Source organism: Gopherus evgoodei, chromosome 7, assembly GCF_007399415.2.
Source record: "Gopherus evgoodei ecotype Sinaloan lineage chromosome 7, rGopEvg1_v1.p, whole genome shotgun sequence".
Classification (NCBI taxonomy): domain Eukaryota; kingdom Metazoa; phylum Chordata; order Testudines; family Testudinidae; genus Gopherus; species Gopherus evgoodei.
The window spans coordinates 75,247,295-75,265,699 of record NC_044328.1 but is presented as its reverse complement, the minus strand read 5'-3'; the positions used below and the strand labels follow the sequence as shown (position 1 = coordinate 75,265,699).

Genomic DNA, 18,405 nt, shown 5'->3' with positions numbered 1-18,405 from the left:
GAAGAGGGTCATTCAGGAGCTACTAACGTCCACATGAACATGAAAATAAAAGGAAGGCCCATGACTGGACAATTACTTACCCCCAGCCTTGCGTTTATGATAACTGAGGCCAGTGGAAATGAGCACAGCTGCACCTTAAGACATTGCCTACAGCTGACAAACTCCGCAAAGAGCAAAGCCAGTCAGGGTCCTGTAACACTGTCCTATAGAGCTACCAGTGTCCCCTGGAGAAGCCGCTTGCCCAGCCTTCCTTAAGATCAGTGATTTGAATCCTCTTCCAGCCCGGGTCCCATGTTACAAATAGAAGAAGTTTCAGGACTTATCTGTCCAAAGTGGAAGGATGGGTCATCATGTGCCTCCTTGCGAATCCGTGCTGCAGAGAATCAGCCCTGCTCTTCTCCCCACTCATTGTTTCTGTGCCTCACGAACAGATCCTTCCTTTAGACACACCTGCTTTCATTACTTTCTGCCTTTGAGATATGATCCCCTCTGTGTGACATCCTTATGTCTTCTGCAGCAGCTGCTGGGAATGGGGAAGGTGGCTTACCGTTTGGTTTGAGATGGCAGCCATGTGTGCAGGCCCGCCTCTTTGGGCTTGCTGCATATACAGTACATCGGGCTGGGGTTCAATTTAAGTTCAGGTTACAGGCACCATGTGAAAATGTGGGAGTGACAGCGAGGGGGGATGGTGACTCAGATGGTGCCAGAGATGCTAGTGTTGTCCTTGTGCTCTCCTCTCTGTGCTCAGTGAGATAGGCACAGCTGGGAAGAACAGCCATGCTGCCTTGGGGCCGGTTCCACTCCATCTGCAGTCGGCAAACTGCCATGGGGATGAGGAGGTCCTGCTGCAGTGTGGCTACCAGGAGGCTGCATCTGGAGCCTGTAACCAGGGAATCGCAGCAGCAAAGTGCGTTCCTCCTGTAGGTAAATCCCTAGGGAAAGGAGCTGGGAGAGAACATGTGGAGGGGACCCCCGTCTCTCAGGGCCAAGTGGCTCAATTCACAGCATTGCCACCAGGATATAAAATCCCAGCTGGTAAAGTTGTGGGGACGGACAAGATGATGCAGGCTCGGCCTGGGCTACTTACTGCTGTAAAAGTGGGCTCTAGTTTCCAGCTGAGGAACAACCAGCCCCTCCCAGCCCTGAGCACCCAGAGGGGAGGTATGTGAGGGGAGAAGGGAGTTGCCCCACTTCTCCCACAATCTGTTCCTAAAACAGTGGAAAATGTCAGCAGTGAGCAGCCCTTCGCCCTCGATAGGGAATCGCTGAGCCAGGCCTCTGCCCCAAGGAGCATAGCCCCTGCTCATCAACATCCCTTGAACTCATCAACATCTCTTGAGCCATCCGTGCCTTGGCTCACCTTTGGTGAGCCATCTCTTGGCAAACGGCCCCCACCACCACCACTGCTAGGGGAGGGCTAACAGCACAGTCATTGATTTTTCAGAGGTGGCTGGGAGAGGCCAGGGCAGGGGCTGGTGCATCCTGAAGCCCTGTAATGGGTCTGCGTCCCCAGCCATCAGATGCACTCTCTCTCTTCTGCTTGCTCCCTTTGCGGAAGAGCAGGTGCTGGGCCCCCGCTGCGGTTAGTTGGGGGAAAGGAAAGCTTCGAGGGGCGAGTGGAGGTCTACCACGACGGCAAATGGGGCACCATCTGTGATGACCAATGGGATGACCGGGATGCCGAGGTGGTTTGCAGGCAACTGGGGTTCAGGTAAGTCCACTTCTGGGTGGTGATGGGGTTCGGAGAGACTTCGGGAGGTAAGAATTGCCAAGGTAGATCAGACCCATGGTCTATCCAGCTCAGGGTCCCATCTCCCACAGTGGTCAGCAGCAGCTGTGTCAGAGGGAGGATGTTCTTGTCATCCATGTAAATGTCTAGTCCTTTGATGAATCCTTCTGATCACTTAGCCTCAGTAATACCTTGCAGAAATGTGCTTCACCTGCCACATGTGAATGGTGCATATCGCCTTTGATCAGTTTTAATTGGATTGCCTTTAAGTTTCACTGACTGTCCCTTTGTTCTTGTGCCACACGAAAAGTAGAGGCAGCTCCTATCCACCTTCCTCTAGACTTTTCAGTGCTTTGTATGGGAACTGCTGGGTGCTCAGCACCCCTGAAAGTCAGGTCACTTAGAGAGGTGCCTAAATAGGGACTTCGGAGCCTCACTGTAGATTTGATTTTTGAAAATCTTGGCCCTGGGTGTTTGAGTCTTGCCCATCCTTGTTGTTGAGCTGTCATTGTCTCCTTGACCTGCCATGTTTCTGGGTCATCCAAGTTGCCAGCAAATTGCCAGGATATGATGTAATCATGTCACCAATATTCAGATGTGAATAAATGGATTTTACTTATTTACTGTCATGTACCAATTGCAAAACCTGTCTTTGAGATACTGAGGTTTCACATTGGGCTAGTGAATGGGCAGGTCACTGTGACTCAAATGCAGATGAGCTGTGGAATTAGCTGGAGGATCCCGGACTGCCAGCCTCCTTGCTGTAGCTAGGGCCCCAACCAAGGTAGCATCCCTATGCACAAGACTTTGTGTCCCACTGTAGGTGAGGGTGCGGTGAGGGTGTATCTTCCCTCCCTCTGTGTGTGTCTGTGTCTTCTGTAGTGGGACTGCAAAAGCCTTGTCATGGGCTCACTACGGGCAGGGCTCTGGCCCAATCCTGCTGGATGAAGTGGAGTGCTCAGGGAACGAGCTGTCACTGGACCAGTGCAAGAAGAATAACTGGGGACAGCAAAATTGTGATCACATTGAGGATGCAGGAGTGTCCTGTGACCCCTTCACAGGTACCCCACCCCACCTCCCGCTGTGCATCCTGTCCCACCCCGATATTCCACAGGCCTCTCAACAGGTATAGTTTGTCCCCACTCCAGCGCGGGCACCTTTTTCCTGCTGGGCGGAGAGTGGGGCAGAGGCAGGAGCAACTCAGAGCCAGACAATGTAGCCTTTCCACTGTCTTGCATGGGTGCAGCAGAGGCCGAGGAAAGTCCTAGCCTGTGCCTTGTGGGCGAGCATGTCTGCAAGTCCTTTCTGCAAAGCAATAGAGTGTTCCTCTGCTGAGTCTATCATGCACTCTCTCTTTCTTCCCACCCTCAGACTGCACACAGCCGTCAGCAGAGGAGGGGCTGGGGACTGATTCCTTTTTCCTTTACTAATTGCTTGCCTTTTCCTCTCCCATCCCCTGCAGAGGGCATGGTCAGGCTGGCAGGAGGCTGCACCCCCAGCGAAGGGAGGGTAGAGGTTTATTACAGGGGAGACTGGGGCACGGTGTGTGATGACGGCTGGACAGCTCTCAGTGCCCAGGTGGTCTGCAGGCAGCTGGGCTTCAGGTACTGGAATGAAGGTATTTCTAGAGGAGCTGGTTTTACAGGTGGCTAAGTTCCCTATTGGAAAGATTTATGCACCATGTCCCCTCACTAGGAAAGCTGGGCCTTAGCGTCTCCTGGCCATGCACTGTTAGAGAGCTGATCTCCGTGCTACCAGCCTTCCCAGGGAATGGTGAATCCTTTTTCTGGTACCTTCCAGGTTAGAGAGTGGGGCAAGTGCCAGTGCCCCTTCCTAGGGAATGCTAAGCTTGAGCATCTCTGCCCCTGGCCCACTTAGAGAGCAGTGTACATGCCTGGTGCCACCTTCATGGATTCCTCCCACTAAAGAAAGAAAGATCTATGCTTCTAAAGGATACTCCTTACATTTCCAGCCATATGACCTTGGGCTGTGGGCTCATAAACTCTCAGTTCAGATGGGTTCAGCTGGCTCAGTACTTGAATGGGAGACCTGCAAGGAAAATTGCAGTGTGTTTGTGATTGTGGAGATGGTGCTTCCCTTTAAGCCAGTACTGAACAGATGCCCCAAAGGGGTGTGGGGAGGTGCTATTTTTTGGATGAGATTTAGAACTAAAATAGTATCTCATTAAAGATTCCTTGCACATTTTGGTATGAATTGGGGTGTTACCCGGTGTCCCTGTCAAATTCCAAGTTAGACAGCTGGCAAAATGGCAAGCTAAATTTCTCCCTGCAGTTTCAACTGGATACAGTATTTTTCACTTCCTTGTCCTAAACTGCTCTGTGGTTTTAAACAGATGCCATGTTCTACTCCAGAGCTGGCTTCATTTCAGTGGTGGGTGAGACAATTCCGTATGTGTATCTTGTCCATAAAATAGTATAGAAATATAGGCTATTTTATACTTAAAGTTGATTTTTTTTTGAGCAAAGGAACAACTCCTCTCCCTGCCCCTTCCCTCCTGCTGGGCCCCTGGTGTCATACTTGTGAAGCAAGCCCTAGTGAGAATTGCAAAGCACATGCAAGTGTGATTGTATGGCCGATGGACACCAAGCAGTGGATTGATTTTATCAGGTCCCCTGGGAAGCTGAACCTATGGAGATGTCCCAGCTCCTCCCACATTGTCTCCCATGTTACGTCAGTCAGTGGAATGGGTTAGGAAGGTTTGTTTCCTTTATCATAGAGGTTTTTCTCCATGTTGGCCTCCTTGGCTGTGCAGGTTCTTGAGGAAACAGGGCTCCAGCTAAATATGGGAGTTGAGTCAGCATGCAGGGTTCTGGGGAGTGGTGAGAGATGATGTTTGACATGCTTTTCCATTTCCTTTCCCTAGTGGCCCTGCCAGCCTGGCATCTGAGGGGGAGTACACACCTGGCCAAGGCTTTATCCTCCTGGACGACGTGGCTTGTACAGGCACAGAGTTCTCTTTCCTGGACTGTCCCCACAGCAACTGGGGGCAGCATGACTGCTCTCATGCCGAAGATGTGGGTGTCCGATGCTCCCCTGAAACCAACAAGATCATCAAAGATACTGCTGGTACCTTTCTCTTCCTCTTCCAATAGAGGGTGCAGGGAATGGCTTACTGTTCCATCCCTTCTGGAGATTAAGGCAGGGCGGGAGCTCTCTTAGCCTGTGGACTGCTCCATGGATGGGGTTGCGTATGGGGAAGGGATTCCAGTGGCCTTCCTGCTATGATTATGCACCTGCTGTGAAGAGTCCTAGTTATCTCATAGCCGGACCACTGAGTTGATGGTTCCACATGCTAAACGTGATGCATAGTGTGACCATTTCCTGCTGATGCTAAGAGATTACATTTCCTAAGGCATGTTCCACATGGCCATTGGCCTATTCTTCTCATGCCCCCACCAATCCCATGATCCCACCCTCACACCTTTCCTTCCCACTGTGCTGGCCTATCTCCCCCTTCCCTATGTGCAGTTTTCTTTTGCAAATCTGCATGAATTCTGCTGGTAGTGACTCCACCTTGTAAGCAGAAATGAAACCCTGGGAGCCGCAATTGCGGAAGGAGGAGCTGCTGCCCATTGCTCAGTAGTGAGACGCTGAGACCTTGTTTACAGAGGAACATTGTACCCTTTTGACTAAGCCAGTTTAGAAACTGCTTAGTTAAATCAGTGCAAGGACTTTGCAAAGACAAATGGACTTAGGCTAAATGGATATCAGGGGCTGTTAAGTTGAAAACAAAGTCCATGCAAGGGGGTTACACCCATTTAATTAAATTGATGTATAAATGGATTTAGTTAAATTGGTTCAATTTCCTCATGTACACAAGGCCTTATTCCCCATGGCCTTCCCTACAGCAGGCATACCCTGACTATCTAGCTGGATTTTGTCATCTGGCTTTACGGCAGGACTTCCTGACCTTTCCCGGAGGAGGAAGTCTCTCTCTCCCCACTTGAAATAAGCTCATCATTCTATTCCCAAGATGCATGTGCGCTTGCCCACTGTTGGCCCCATATTTATTACGTTTCCTCCCTCTCTGCCTTTTCATGTTCCCCTCTTTATTCAACTTTCAGAACATAGTCTCTTCATGGTTATTCCATGTGTGGTAAATTAATTTCTTACGCCCAATGCCCTACTTCTTCAGCAGGGATGTGGTGATTGGTGGAGAGTGTGGACACTGCTTTATAGATAGAACTATTAGTGTTTCCTGGCTTCTGATGTCAGTTCCGTGGGATTCAGCTTTCTGTCCAGATCCCCAAGTCTCACTCGATGCATTTCCTTTCGTTATGATCACTGAGCTTATTCTTGTGTAGGGCTCCCTGTGCGGTTGGCGGATGGAGAGAGCACCAAGGAGGGGCGGGTAGAGGTGTTCCTGAATGGGCAGTGGGGCAGTGTCTGCGACGATGGCTGGACAGACAAGGATGCAGCTGTGGTTTGCAGGCAGCTGGGTTATAGGTAAGAGGACCGGTCGGTGTAACTTGTAAGCAGGGGTCATTTTCTTCTGCCTTGTCCTCCAGGAGGGAGATTTGGGCTGTTTTGTATGTTTGAGCATTGCTGTGTGTACAGGATAGCTGTACTCTCACACACATTCTGCAGCTGTGGGGTGCTGGGCATACTGCAGGATTGGACTAGTGTACATCTATGCAGAGAAACCAATATTATTGCCACAGAAGTCTTTTGCTTCACATTCAGGATATGTCTACAATGCAGCTGGAACCGTTCTTCCTAGCCTGACTAGACAGACACAGGTTAGCTCCGCTCATGCTAATGTGCTAAAAATAGCAGCATAACCAGGGTTTGCATGGGCAATAGTTTGGGCTGGACACCTGGATACAGAGTTGTCTGGACCCTTGGGGTCCATACTTGGGCCTGTAGCCTGAGCCGTTGTTCCTGCGTGCTACCCCTAGCTACACTGCTATTTTTAGCATGAGTCTGTGTACTCGAGCGTGAAATGTAGATGGGTCATCCCTTCTCTCATTGCAGTGGCGCCGCAAAAGCCAGGACGATGGCGTATTTTGGGGAGGGGCATGGCCCCATCCATCTAGACAACGTGGAGTGCCGTGGCACAGAGAGCACACTGGGGGAATGTGTCAAACCCAACAATGGGATTCACAACTGCTGGCACAGTGAAGATGCTGGTGTGATCTGCGACTATATGGAAGAGAGAGCCCAGGACACCAGAAACACAGGTGCTCCTGCCCCTTGCCCTGAAGTGTCTCCTGCTAGGAGAAGCTGGCACTCAGCAGATGTGAGCTTCCCAGCCACTAGTGCAGCTGTTCCCCTTGTCTCAGTTAGAAATGTTAGAAATGTGGCCTGGAGTCACTATGCACTGCCCACAGCCAGCACTGCTGCTCCACCCCTTATAGTCCCTCTAAGCCTGCAGGAACTCCAGGCCACCAGTGTTTCTGCCCTGTTGTGCAGTGCACCCTCCTACGCAGAGTGGCAGTAACTGTGCTCTCCCTTTGGTGTCTAGCAGGCAGAGGAATTGGATTCTGCACAAAGGGCTGAATGGCTCCTGCCCCAGGCTTGGAGCTAAAATCACAGCGAGTAACCACCTCCAGTCAAAGGCAGGGCCAGATTAACCTTTTGTGGGCCTGGCGACAAACATATTTGTGGGCCCTCATGGGGGTAATGGAGCATGGTGTGGAGAGGTCGGGTCCCTGGAAGTAGGGGCCAGCCAGGGGAAATGGGGCATGGTGGGGGCAGCCCCGCTCTGCTCAGCCCAGTGTGAGGGCACTGTTTACAAACTAGCAGTCGCCAGACGCACACAGGCCCACCCGTCCATAAGCTGCCAGTGGGCCCTTTCCCCTTGGGGGCGGGTTCATGCTGTTCCACACAGCCCCCCCACCTCGCGCCCAATAGCCCCCAACTCCCTATGCTCAACATCCCCATCCAGAGACCCCCCCACAGACCGCTATGCCCAGTGCCCCCGACCCGCTATGCCCAGTGCCCCCCTGCCCAGAGACCCCCCAGAGACTCCCTGCCACAAATGCAGTGCCTTGCACACCATCATCCCTGCCCAGCGCCCCTCCACAGTCCCACAACTGCCCAGCACCCCCCCACAGCCTCATCACAATTGCCAAGCATCCCACACAGAACCCTCACTCCCAGGTGCCCCAACACACACACAGATCTCTCCCATCCCCCACTCTTCTTCCCCACAGCCCCACCACAACAACTACACAGCACCCCACACAGACCCCCCCACTGCCCAGAACCCCAAAACACACAAACCTCCCCCATTGCCCAGTGCCCTCCACCCCCTCACAGAGCCCAGCACCCCCTACAGACCCACTCCCCCCCACCCTGCACCCGAGGTTTCCCCCCAGGGCTAGCAGATCTAGAGCAGCTCGCATTCCCAAAGCCCTTTCACAATCCAGCTCCAACCCCGAGTGGTGCTGGGGCAGGCGGGGATCAGTGTCCAGCCTTGCGGGGGGGGATGGAAGTTCTGGCCAGGGCACCCCGAAAACCCAGCTCCGGAAGGAGATTCTGCTGTCCAGTGCGCACAACTCCTGGCACCCGCCACCCCACTCCAGCTCTTACCTTGTTGATCTCCCGGGGGCAGAGAGAAGCCCCCAGCCGGCGGGCCATGGGGGGTTGGCAAGGGGGAGGAGAGCCAGTGGGCAGATGGGGACTTATTCCGCTTCCTCCACAGGGAGGGACAGCAGAGTCAGAGTGCAGCACAAGTGGAGTGGGCTGGAGCCCCTTCTGAGCATGGGCCTGGCAACATTGTAAACCCGGTACTGGTCAAATACCATTCTTACCAGCCCCACAGAAACAAGTGTGCTGCACATATGGCTTTCACAGCAAAGTTCTTAATCAGACCAGTCCAATTCCTGGAGAATGAGGGCAGGGAACAGGGGATGGTGGCTTGATGCTTGTCAGTTAAGCAAAGGGGTGGGCTGCCTATAGGGTGCCCAGATGTCCCAATTTTATAGGGACAGTTCCAATATTTGGGGCTTTTTTTTATATAGGTGCCTATTACCCCCCACCCTCTATCTCGATTTTTCACACTTGCTGTCTGGTCACCCTAGCTGCCTAACCATTCTGGTTTTGCTGTGCAGGCTCAGCATCTGGCATGTGTGGGATGCGCTTGCTTCACCGTCGCAAGAAAAGGATAATTGGTGGAAACAAGTCCCTCAGGTACTGTCCTTTGATGGCTGGGGAGAGCAGAGCTGGCACCAGCTTGCCTGTAAGGAGGCAGAGATGTGGCAGGCCTCCTGAGAACCCTATTTTCTTCCCACAGGATGCAGGTTTCTTTGGGACAGCCACATACCCTAGTGGGCCAGAATGGGGATGCTGCTGTTTTCTGTTCTGTGCTGCTGGCCCAACAGTTCTGGAGACTGAACTCTGTGTACTCACAGGATAGGGGCTGCAGCCATGAAAGCTTTCCCCTTGCTACCTGGGTACGAGTGGTTGAGTCTCCGTGGCTGATTCAGCCTGAGGCCCCTCTGCTGAGGCTATCCTGGGGGGCAATTAATGCCAGTTGTGATAATGCTCTCAGTGACAGGAATGCTTTCTGCCTGGGAACAGAGCCACTGGGCTAACTGATTATACACAGGTTTCAGAGTAGCAGCCATGTCAGTCTGTATCAGTAAAAAGAACAGGAGTACTTGTGGCACCTTAGAGGCTAACAAATTTACTTGAGCATAATCTTTTGTGGGCTACAGTCCACTTCATCAGATGCTATGCCAAGCATCTGATGAAGTGGGCTGTAGCCTATGAAAGCTTATGCTCATATAAATTTGTTAGTCTCTAAGGTGCCACAAGTACTCCTGTTCTTTTCATTATACACAGGCCACCCAAAAAACACCCAGGTTGACTCTGGGTCTCTGATGATCTGGCCCAGATTTTAACTGATGCCTCTCACAGCCAACTTCTCCTAATAGAAAGCAGCCGGGAACAAGGTGTGTTATTGATATATGTTTAAACTGCCATCAGCGCCCAGTTAGTTGGTACAAATTACCAGGGGAATAATCTCCCGGATCCTGTAATGCAGTATCTATCTATAAAAGTGGGGGGATGTTGTTGTGCCCAGGGTCCCAGTGGGGGTCAGCTATGGTCACTCATTTAGGATGAATTGCAAAGAATGGGGCAGACAATCCCCATAAAGCTGGTGGATATTCCAGTTCGTAGATTTACCAAGCCAGCATAAAACAGATTCTTTATTACTTTACTGGTTACTCAGAAGTCCAAACAACACGGTTCCCTTAAGATGATCCAGCCTCAGGCCTCCATCCAGGTACGCACATCAAATATGATGAAAATTTCTGTAAATCTTATTTCATCATATAAAAGAAAAGGTTCCAGCAATCCCAAAGGATTGGACACGTTACTTCCCAGGTTAATGCATGTTTCAGATCTTACCCATATACACGCTACAGCCATTTCTTAATAACTAAACTAAATTTTTTTAAAAATAAGAGAGAGAGAATATGGTTAAAAGAATAATATACATACAGACATGAGTTCAATTCATTGAGGTTCAGATTCCAATGTCCAAATATCATATTCAGGGTGTACCAGCATAACTGGGACCTCAGTCTTACAACACAAACTTCCCCTGATGAAGCCTAAGCAGATCTGAGATGACAGAATCAGGACCCAAAGATCTTTTATCCAATTTCATGTCCTTTTTGACAAGTTTGAGTTCAAAAGGTAATGAGCATGACTTTGAAGGAGGTCCATCACTGGTACTTAGCTATAGAATTAACATAAGGCAAGTTACTTGTTCCTCCACCATTCACAGATTAGTTGCTATATATCTCAAAGAGAGATAAATACAGAGATATCCCGTGGTTTACAATTCATTTAAATGCTAGGATGTTCTTTTGATCTCTGAATTATCAGAATACAGCATAGACAGGGACTGTTGATTACATCATTGATCCTACTCATACATATGTAAATACACAAATATTATCCTTCCACATGGCTTTTGAGGATTATTTATTTTGCAGGATGTTTAACCCTTTCTGGCCATGCTTCACAGTTCTCAAGGGTGGATCATTGTTAGTTATGTGGAATTATATAAGAAATTAGCCTAGGCACCATCCATCACAAAGACAGAGGCAATAATAATATATTACTGTATTCTAATGTTCAGTTGAATTAGGAAACGATGGCTACAAAATCAGCAGGAATGCTATTATCCAGGGACACACCTTCATATGTGGAGAATAGAGATACTAACTATTTGTATGTAAGAATATGCCCACTGATCTTTAAATCTACATAACCTATTGAACTGAGTAGTACCTAGACTTGCTTCTTTCCAGCAACCACACTTAAGCCCACATCCAGCCATGGACATATAATTGCCTATTGTTCATGGTGGGGATCTTACACCTTTCTCAAGCAAATCAAGTGCCTGCCTCTCTTGGAGACAGGATACCAGACTAGTTGAACCATTGGTCAGATCTGGTATGGCAATTCTTTTGTTCCATCTACAAGCAACCTGGAAAATACCAGTAATTGTCTGTCCTTGCCATTTTTGGGCTGCAATTGTTCTATTACCCATTTCCCTAAGGGCTCCTGGAGACTTTTTCTGAAGTCCAAGATTCTTCATGCTCAGTCCCACCACCACATCATGTGTGTTAAAGCAACAGTGATGCCCAGACTCTAGCTGCGAATTGAAAGGCATTGAAATACTGGTTTCTACTTTCTGCATTTTGCCACTTATGTATATTCCAAAGTGCCTGTGGGACAGTCCATCATGGACTCCAGTCCTCATTACCTGCCCCCACCAAGTCACTTGGAATGCTGGTTTCTGCTTTCAAAGCTGAGGACAGGGATCCCAGGCCTGTTTCCTGTCTTCCCCTGAGGAGTGACTAGCAATGCTGAGGAAGCTGGAGGTGATACTGCTGGAATCGCTCCTTGATTTTTATTGTGCTGCCAGTGGTGAGTACAGCTTCACTAACTACCTCCCTCCAGTGGTGATTCCTGACGTTACCTTGACTGAAGAGCAGCACTAAGGGAGGATGAGAAGTGGCTGAGGCGAAATGGGGCAGTGTGGGTGGAGTGGGAGAGGACAGCACCATGCCATTGTGTGCAAGCTGCCATTCCTCTGTTTCTCTTTCAGAGGTGGTTGGCCATGGCAGGCCTCACTGCGGCTAAAGGGGTTTCACAGAGACACTCGTCTGCTATGTGGCGCCACGGTGATCCACAGCTGCTGGGTCATGACTGCAGCGCACTGCTTCAAAAGGTAATGGGTGCGGGTTCTGGTTGGGGGTGTGTGAGCAAGGGACAGGGAAGATAATCCTGTCTGACTCAGTCACCACCCTGGCCCCACGTATAGCAGCAGTTCCATCCAAAGAGGATGTGATCTCTGAGGAGTGGAGTTCCTGTAAACAGTTGCAGGAGCCATGAGCTCTGTGCACTCCCAGCAGTGCTGCTGCTAGAGAGGCCAGGAGAGAGCTAAGCCATGACCCAGGGGTGACTGGGCTATTCGTGTGGGGCACGTGACAGGATAGCCCCAGGACAGCTTTGTGTTATCCCTTGTTGTTTGTTCATGCTCAGCCTGTAATTTCCAAGTGCTATAACATGAAATAAACCGGCTCTTTAGCAACCTGCCTATAGTTTGAGGAACAGTAAACTGGGGAGGTCAGGAGCCTGGAGTGGGTCTGGTCCAGTCACATGTTTCTGCTGCCTCAGTTTAGAGCAAAGGTCCCCAAAGTCAGGGGCGGCTCTATGTATTTTGCCTCTCCAAGCATGGCAGTTAGGCTGCCTTTGGCGGCGTTTCTGCAGAAGGTCCGCCCCGGTCATGTGGATTGGGCGTCAGTTCTGCGGGAGGTCTGCTGGTCCCGTCGCTGAATTACCACTGAAACCGCAGGACCGGCGGGCCTCCCACAGAAACGCTGCCGAAAGCTGCCTGACTGCTGCCTTCACAGCAACCAGCAGGCCACCCGCCATGGCTTGCTGCCCCAGGCATGCACTTGCTGCGCTGGTGCTGGAGCTGCCTCTGCCCAAAGTGTGGAGCGCGCACCCCTAGGGGGGCATGGAGAAATGTCTGGGAGGGTGCAGTGGGCCTGGGACAGCCCCCACAGGGGCAGGAGGGAGCACCACCCAGCCCCTCCTCACCCCCAGCTCTACTCTGGTCCTGCCCCCAGTCATGTCCATTAGCCCCATGCCTGGCCCCAGCCCCAGCCTTGGCACAGCTCTGCTCCTGGCCTCGTGCCAGCCCCAAGCCTTGGCTGCTGGCCAAACTCTGTTCCCAGCTCAGGGCCAAGGCTGGGGCAAGGCTGGGAGCAGAGCTGCATCTGGCCATGGGCCCACCTGCTGGCCCCCACTGCAGCCCAGCTGTGGCTCCGCTCCCGCTCCCAGCCTTGGCCCCAACCCGCAGCCCTGCTCCCAGACCCAGACCCACTCCTAGCTGTGGCCCCAACCTTGGCCTCCTTATCTCGGCCACTGCCAAGCCCCTTTCCCCCACCTCCCCTCTAGAGCCACAGCCCCGCTCCCGGCTCTGGCCCGGTGTGTGTGGGGTGGGGGGGGGCAGAAGGGCATGGAGAGGGGTAAGGGAATCACGACCCTCAAAAGTTTGGTGACCACTGATCTAGAGAGTCTGGAAGACAATTCATAGCCTGGTTCATGTCAGACAGAGAGTTCGGATGCTTGGTGGCGGGATGAACAGATGTTCCCTTCACTGCTAATGGGAACCACCAGTCCCCTGCTTAGCACTGACTTGCTGGGCACTGTAGTGGTACTGAGGCCTTTCTGCCGGGAGGATGGCCCTGGATCCAGCAGCACAGTGCTCACGCCCCAGGTGGTCACCATGCGAGCTCTCAGGCAGCTCTTTGTCGCCTGGCCAGGTTTGGCACTGATGTGCGCCGCTACCTGCTGCGGGTAGGCGATTACCACACAGGCGTGAGGGAGGCATTGGAGAGGGAGATGCCCGTCGAGAGGATCATCCTTCACAGGAACTACCGGTCCAGCAGCAATGACAATGATATCGCCCTGGTCAGAATGCGGGGCAGAGGTATCCACTGCCTCTCCTTCAATCGCCACATTCTGCCCATCTGCCTCCCTGACAGGAAGGAGAAGGCTTCCATTAACAGGCAGGCCTGCATTATCTCCGGCTGGGGAGACACAGGTGAGCCAGAGGGGATGATGCTTATGGGAACAGCCTCCAGGGAGTGAGGGCTCAAATGCTGGGATATTCCCAGGTGAGAGGACTTGTGAGGGAGAAGCCCAGACAATAGAATGGTTGAAGGGATGGGCAGATACCATGGTGCAGTATAAGAACCTGAACAGAATGGATGCACTGCGATGGAGGCAGCATGCTCACCTAGAACACCTGTATTCAATAGTCTACACTGGCTACTAATTTATTTCTAGATACAATTCAAGGCAGTGTTGCTGATTCTCTTACTCTCTTTCTGAGCCCAGTGCCATTTTGTGTTCTCCTCTTCTGGGGTCTTTCAGGGCCTCAGCTGGAATGCCTCCTTTGGAGCTGTGAGCAGCAGAGAATGATGTAAGTTTCACTGGCAGAAGCAGCGGCGGCTCCAGGCACCAGCGCTCCAAGCGCGTGCCTGGGGCAGCAAGCTGCGGGGGGCTCCCTGCCGGTTCCTGCGAGGGCAGCAGTCAGGCAGACTTCGGCAGCTTGCCTGTGGGAGGTCTGCCAGTCCCATAGATTTGGCAGCAATTCGGTGGCGGATACGCTGAAGCCGCAGGAGCGGTGGACCTCCCACAGGCAAGCCGCCGAAGCCACAGGACTGGTGGAGCTCTCGTAGGCAAGCCACCAAAGACAGCCTGCCTGCCATGCTTGGGGCGTCAAAAAAGCTAGAGCTGCCCCTGGTCAGAAGTGCTGGTGAGGACAGCACTATGTCGGCAAGAGATACTACGTCGGCGGGAGAGCTACCGCTGCTTGTTAGGGGTGGTTTAATTATGCCAGCAGGAGAGCTCTCTCCCACCGGCATGGAGCAGCTACACAGGGGGCCTTACAGTGGCACAGCTGCAGCAGTACAGCGGTGCCATTGCAAGGTCTGTAGTGTAGACACTGCCCGAGTGATGAGTTGTGCTGTTATGTTCTGTTTCAGGGAAGTCCTATTCAAGAACATTGCTCCAGGGCATGGTGCCCCTTCTCCCAAGAGAAGATTGTGAGGCTCGTTATGGGGGCAAGTTTACTAACCGCATGATCTGTGCTGGAAACCTCTCTGAAGATAAGCGGGTGGACAGCTGCCAGGGTGACAGCGGTGGGCCACTCATGTGTCAGAGGTCAACTGGACACTGGGTCATTCTGGGGATAATTTCCTGGGGTTATGGGTGTGGCCGGAAGGACTCTCCTGGAGTTTACACTAAAGTCAGCAAATTTGTGCCCTGGATCAAGAAAGTGACCAAGCTATAATGCAAGTCCCTGAGCTCTGAGATCTTCAGCATTTAATCCCTCTTGCCTCTACAGAATTAAAACGTTGGCCCACAGTTGGGAAATGTAGCTTCCTTCTACCTCCATGAGGGGCTGCTGCTTCTGTGTGTACCTGACAGAGACTTGTTTTGACCTTGAACACTGAGAAGAGACTTAACCACCGTGGGAAATAATTATGCCTGTCTCTTGGAAGTCTTTGCTCTCCCCATAGTCCCTAATCTCTGAAGCAGGGAAGTGGATATGAGTGGGCAAGACAGACAGCTCTGCTCCTGTAGCTATCAGAATCCTGTAGAAAAATCATACATGTCCCTCTGCGCCCAGATCAGGGGATGGCTCTGTCAGTATCACCTACAACTTTTTCATGTTCACACATTTTGGGCTTGTCTACACCTGGAATGCTATAGCGGCACTGTTGCACCACTTCTGTGTAGACACTATGTACGCCAATGGGAGGGGTTCTCCCATCGCCATAGGAATCCACCTCCCTAGGAGGCAGTAGCACTGTCTACACAGGGACATAGGTCGGCTTAACTGCATCACTTGGATGTGCATTTTTCACAGCCCTGAGCAACACAGGTGGGCAATCTAGTTCTCTAGTGTAGAATAGTCCTTTGATGGCACTGCAAGAGAACATGAAATCCATGAGAAATGCCACCAGGCTTTGCTGCAGGGATCTTCGTAGTGGATTGCTTGTAGCCAATTCCCAGACCCTACCTCTTGGACAGCAGGACTGGGTTGGGAGGAGCAGGACGAGGAGGGTGCACAAGTTCTCTTCTCCCCCCACCCAAGAGGTTTTTTTCTCCCTTTCCATATCCCCATGAAGGACTTGCTCTCTTCTGAATATGAGCTCCACTCCCATATTGTCCCTGGGAACATCTCTATCCCTGCTAGGAGACTCCCAGCCTTCCACATGCGCGCCCCTGACCCCATATGCTCCAAATTATCTCAGTGTTGTGAGACCCGTGATAAAATTGCAAGAGCTGGCAATATTTGGTGTTTGTTCTTAAAGCTCCAGCTCCTGGAGTCAGATGATCACATGAGGGTCTGTCCTCATTTAAAAAAATCCGACCGTATCTAGCCATCATGGTTGCAAAGGGAAGCTTGAAAATGTAACCACCAAAGGCTGAAAACACAGAAGGTAAACAACTTCCCACCCAATCTATTGTTAAAGCCACTCTCAAATGTTTGGGTCATGATTTGGCAATACCTCTGTCTACCTGAGGTAAACCCCCATCCCCTTAGCACCTCACAGTGTTTAGTGTATTTACCCCTGTGAGGTAGGGAGAGCCTGTTATCCCCATGGGGGAAAGAAAACAGAGACTAAGTGACAGGAAATCTGTAGTAGACCAGGGACTTGACCTGAGGTCTCCTGTAATCTAGCCTAGCCCAGTCCCTTACCCACTGGACCATCGGTCCTCGCTGCTTGTTTTTGCAGCATGACCCTTTTCATCCCCCTCAGAAATCATACGGCCAGTTAGTATAAATTGATGTAGCTGTATTGATGTAACTACACATTGCGGATCTGGCCTATGGTCTCATTATGAATAGAATTCATGTGATCTTAAGAGAAAAGAGTGGTTGTGATACTCGCCAAGATTCTTCCTTGTTTTCTGTTTCTCCCACCCTGGGGTGGGTGACCAATGTAAGAAAATCTTAGGACTTCATTTATTTATTGGAGACAACTTATGCTTTTTGAGTAGGTGGAAGCAAATGAAGACAGACAGGAGGGCTCAGTGTACCTATAGTTCTATCCGCACAGCAGAGCCAGGAGCAAGAGGACAAATTAGAGCTACAGATGGTAAGCAATAATACCTGACCAACCGGTTGAAGATGGTGCCATATATCCATGCCTTCAGCATAATGCTAGAGGATGGGACCTGTGGTTCTTGTGCCAGCTGTGCATGCTTTGGGTTCAGTGTCACACGGGAGGGTATGCATTTATGGGGGTCACATGCACATACCTGCTGCCATCACACATGGGAGGGTGTCTGCACACATTGCATATAAATATACTACCAGTGTACAATAGCAGTGCAAGAATAGGTGACTGACACAAGGGTTACGCACATAGTGAGTGAATTAACATGACAGGTGTCGCTAGTGTCACAGTGCATGAACACTATGTTACAATAGTAAACCTCAAGGCACATAGTGGTGGGGTTCCAGATATGTGTGTTAGGTTTGATAGGCAACAACTGTATACCACATTTGCCTTAGCTCTGCCGAGTGTTTAAAGGGACCTACCAGGTTAAAAATCTAGCATATTTCCCCATGTACATTAAACTGAATAGTTCTCTCTCACTCTCTCCCCTGTTTGTATGGTGGCTGGGTTATGAATACTGTAGTGGCAGAATGTTTCAAACAAGTTTCTGCTGGGATTGTTAAACTTCTTGGTTGAGGGATGGGACTTTGTACAGATCTTGACTTTGAGTAAAATCTGATTTGTTAGTGCCCCTGTTAAGGCCTGAAAATCTGCAGTGCCATATATATGAGGTGCAGCCACAGTACTGTAACCATGTGGCCTGCATCACCAGGCCTGACCTGTGTAGAATGGGGTATGTGACTCCTTGTGGATTTGCTGTCCTGCAGCTGCTGGCAGAAAATCCCCATCAGACAGATCAGCTTGCTTCCTCTCTCAATTTAAATGACATGTTGTGGGGAGGGAAGGCCCTATGGTATGGGGGGTGAATATTTCCTAGAATGCTGATGTTTACAGTGGAGTGAATTCTGCCACTGATTTCCACAACAGCAGTGACAGTAACTGACTGGGGAGCACACTGTGGCTTGGCTTTTACTTGGGGCTGACCGAAGCAACTGTTCTCAGCTCACGTGGAGTTTCTGCTTCTCTAGCTGCTGACACCTGTCCTTTACAGCCTTGCTGAGCTGACCAGCTGTGCCCAGAATCCCACCAGGCAGAGTTTTTTAAGTGAAGGGAACAAAACTCTCTGTATTTAGCTGAGCTGGCAGACAGGGTTGATGCAGGTGACCCATGTAAAAAGTTACCATTTAGCAGACACAGGCCAGCGTTGCCTCTTTAGCCTGCTGCGTACACATTGCTCTTTCTCCTGTTCTTCACAGTCACCACTGAAGTTGTGAGAGGCCTTCAATAAGCCCCTGGGATGCTACGTAAGGCAGAATGAATGAAGGGGTGTCACTTGTACATCATCTCATTCATTTTCCATGTTCCTTACAAGTACCTAGAAAAAAGTCAAGTTTGTAAATACTGTTCTTAATTCTCCTGACCTGCCTGTTTCAGAACAGCTCTCTTGCTAGTTAGTTTGGCGTATAATTCCACACTGACTTA

The 18,405-nt window shown here is 50.9% G+C and overlaps 1 protein-coding gene across 1 annotated transcript in view; it reads left to right on the top strand.

Annotated features, from left to right (window-relative positions):
- LOC115654780 (neurotrypsin-like) overlaps window positions 1-15,650 on the top strand; it is a 29,178-nt gene extending 13,528 nt beyond the window's left edge. The window contains exons 5-15 of the mRNA XM_030569552.1: window positions 749-924; window positions 1,564-1,711; window positions 2,612-2,790; window positions 3,192-3,333; window positions 4,614-4,816; window positions 6,055-6,196; window positions 6,725-6,930; window positions 8,806-8,884; window positions 11,823-11,945; window positions 13,549-13,829; window positions 14,776-15,650. Coding sequence (XP_030425412.1) covers window positions 749-924; window positions 1,564-1,711; window positions 2,612-2,790; window positions 3,192-3,333; window positions 4,614-4,816; window positions 6,055-6,196; window positions 6,725-6,930; window positions 8,806-8,884; window positions 11,823-11,945; window positions 13,549-13,829; window positions 14,776-15,083 — 1,987 coding nt within the window. The 3' untranslated portion in view covers window positions 15,084-15,650. The remainder of the gene's footprint in view (window positions 1-748; window positions 925-1,563; window positions 1,712-2,611; window positions 2,791-3,191; window positions 3,334-4,613; window positions 4,817-6,054; window positions 6,197-6,724; window positions 6,931-8,805; window positions 8,885-11,822; window positions 11,946-13,548; window positions 13,830-14,775) is intronic.
- Window positions 15,651-18,405: the final 2,755 nt, after the last annotated feature.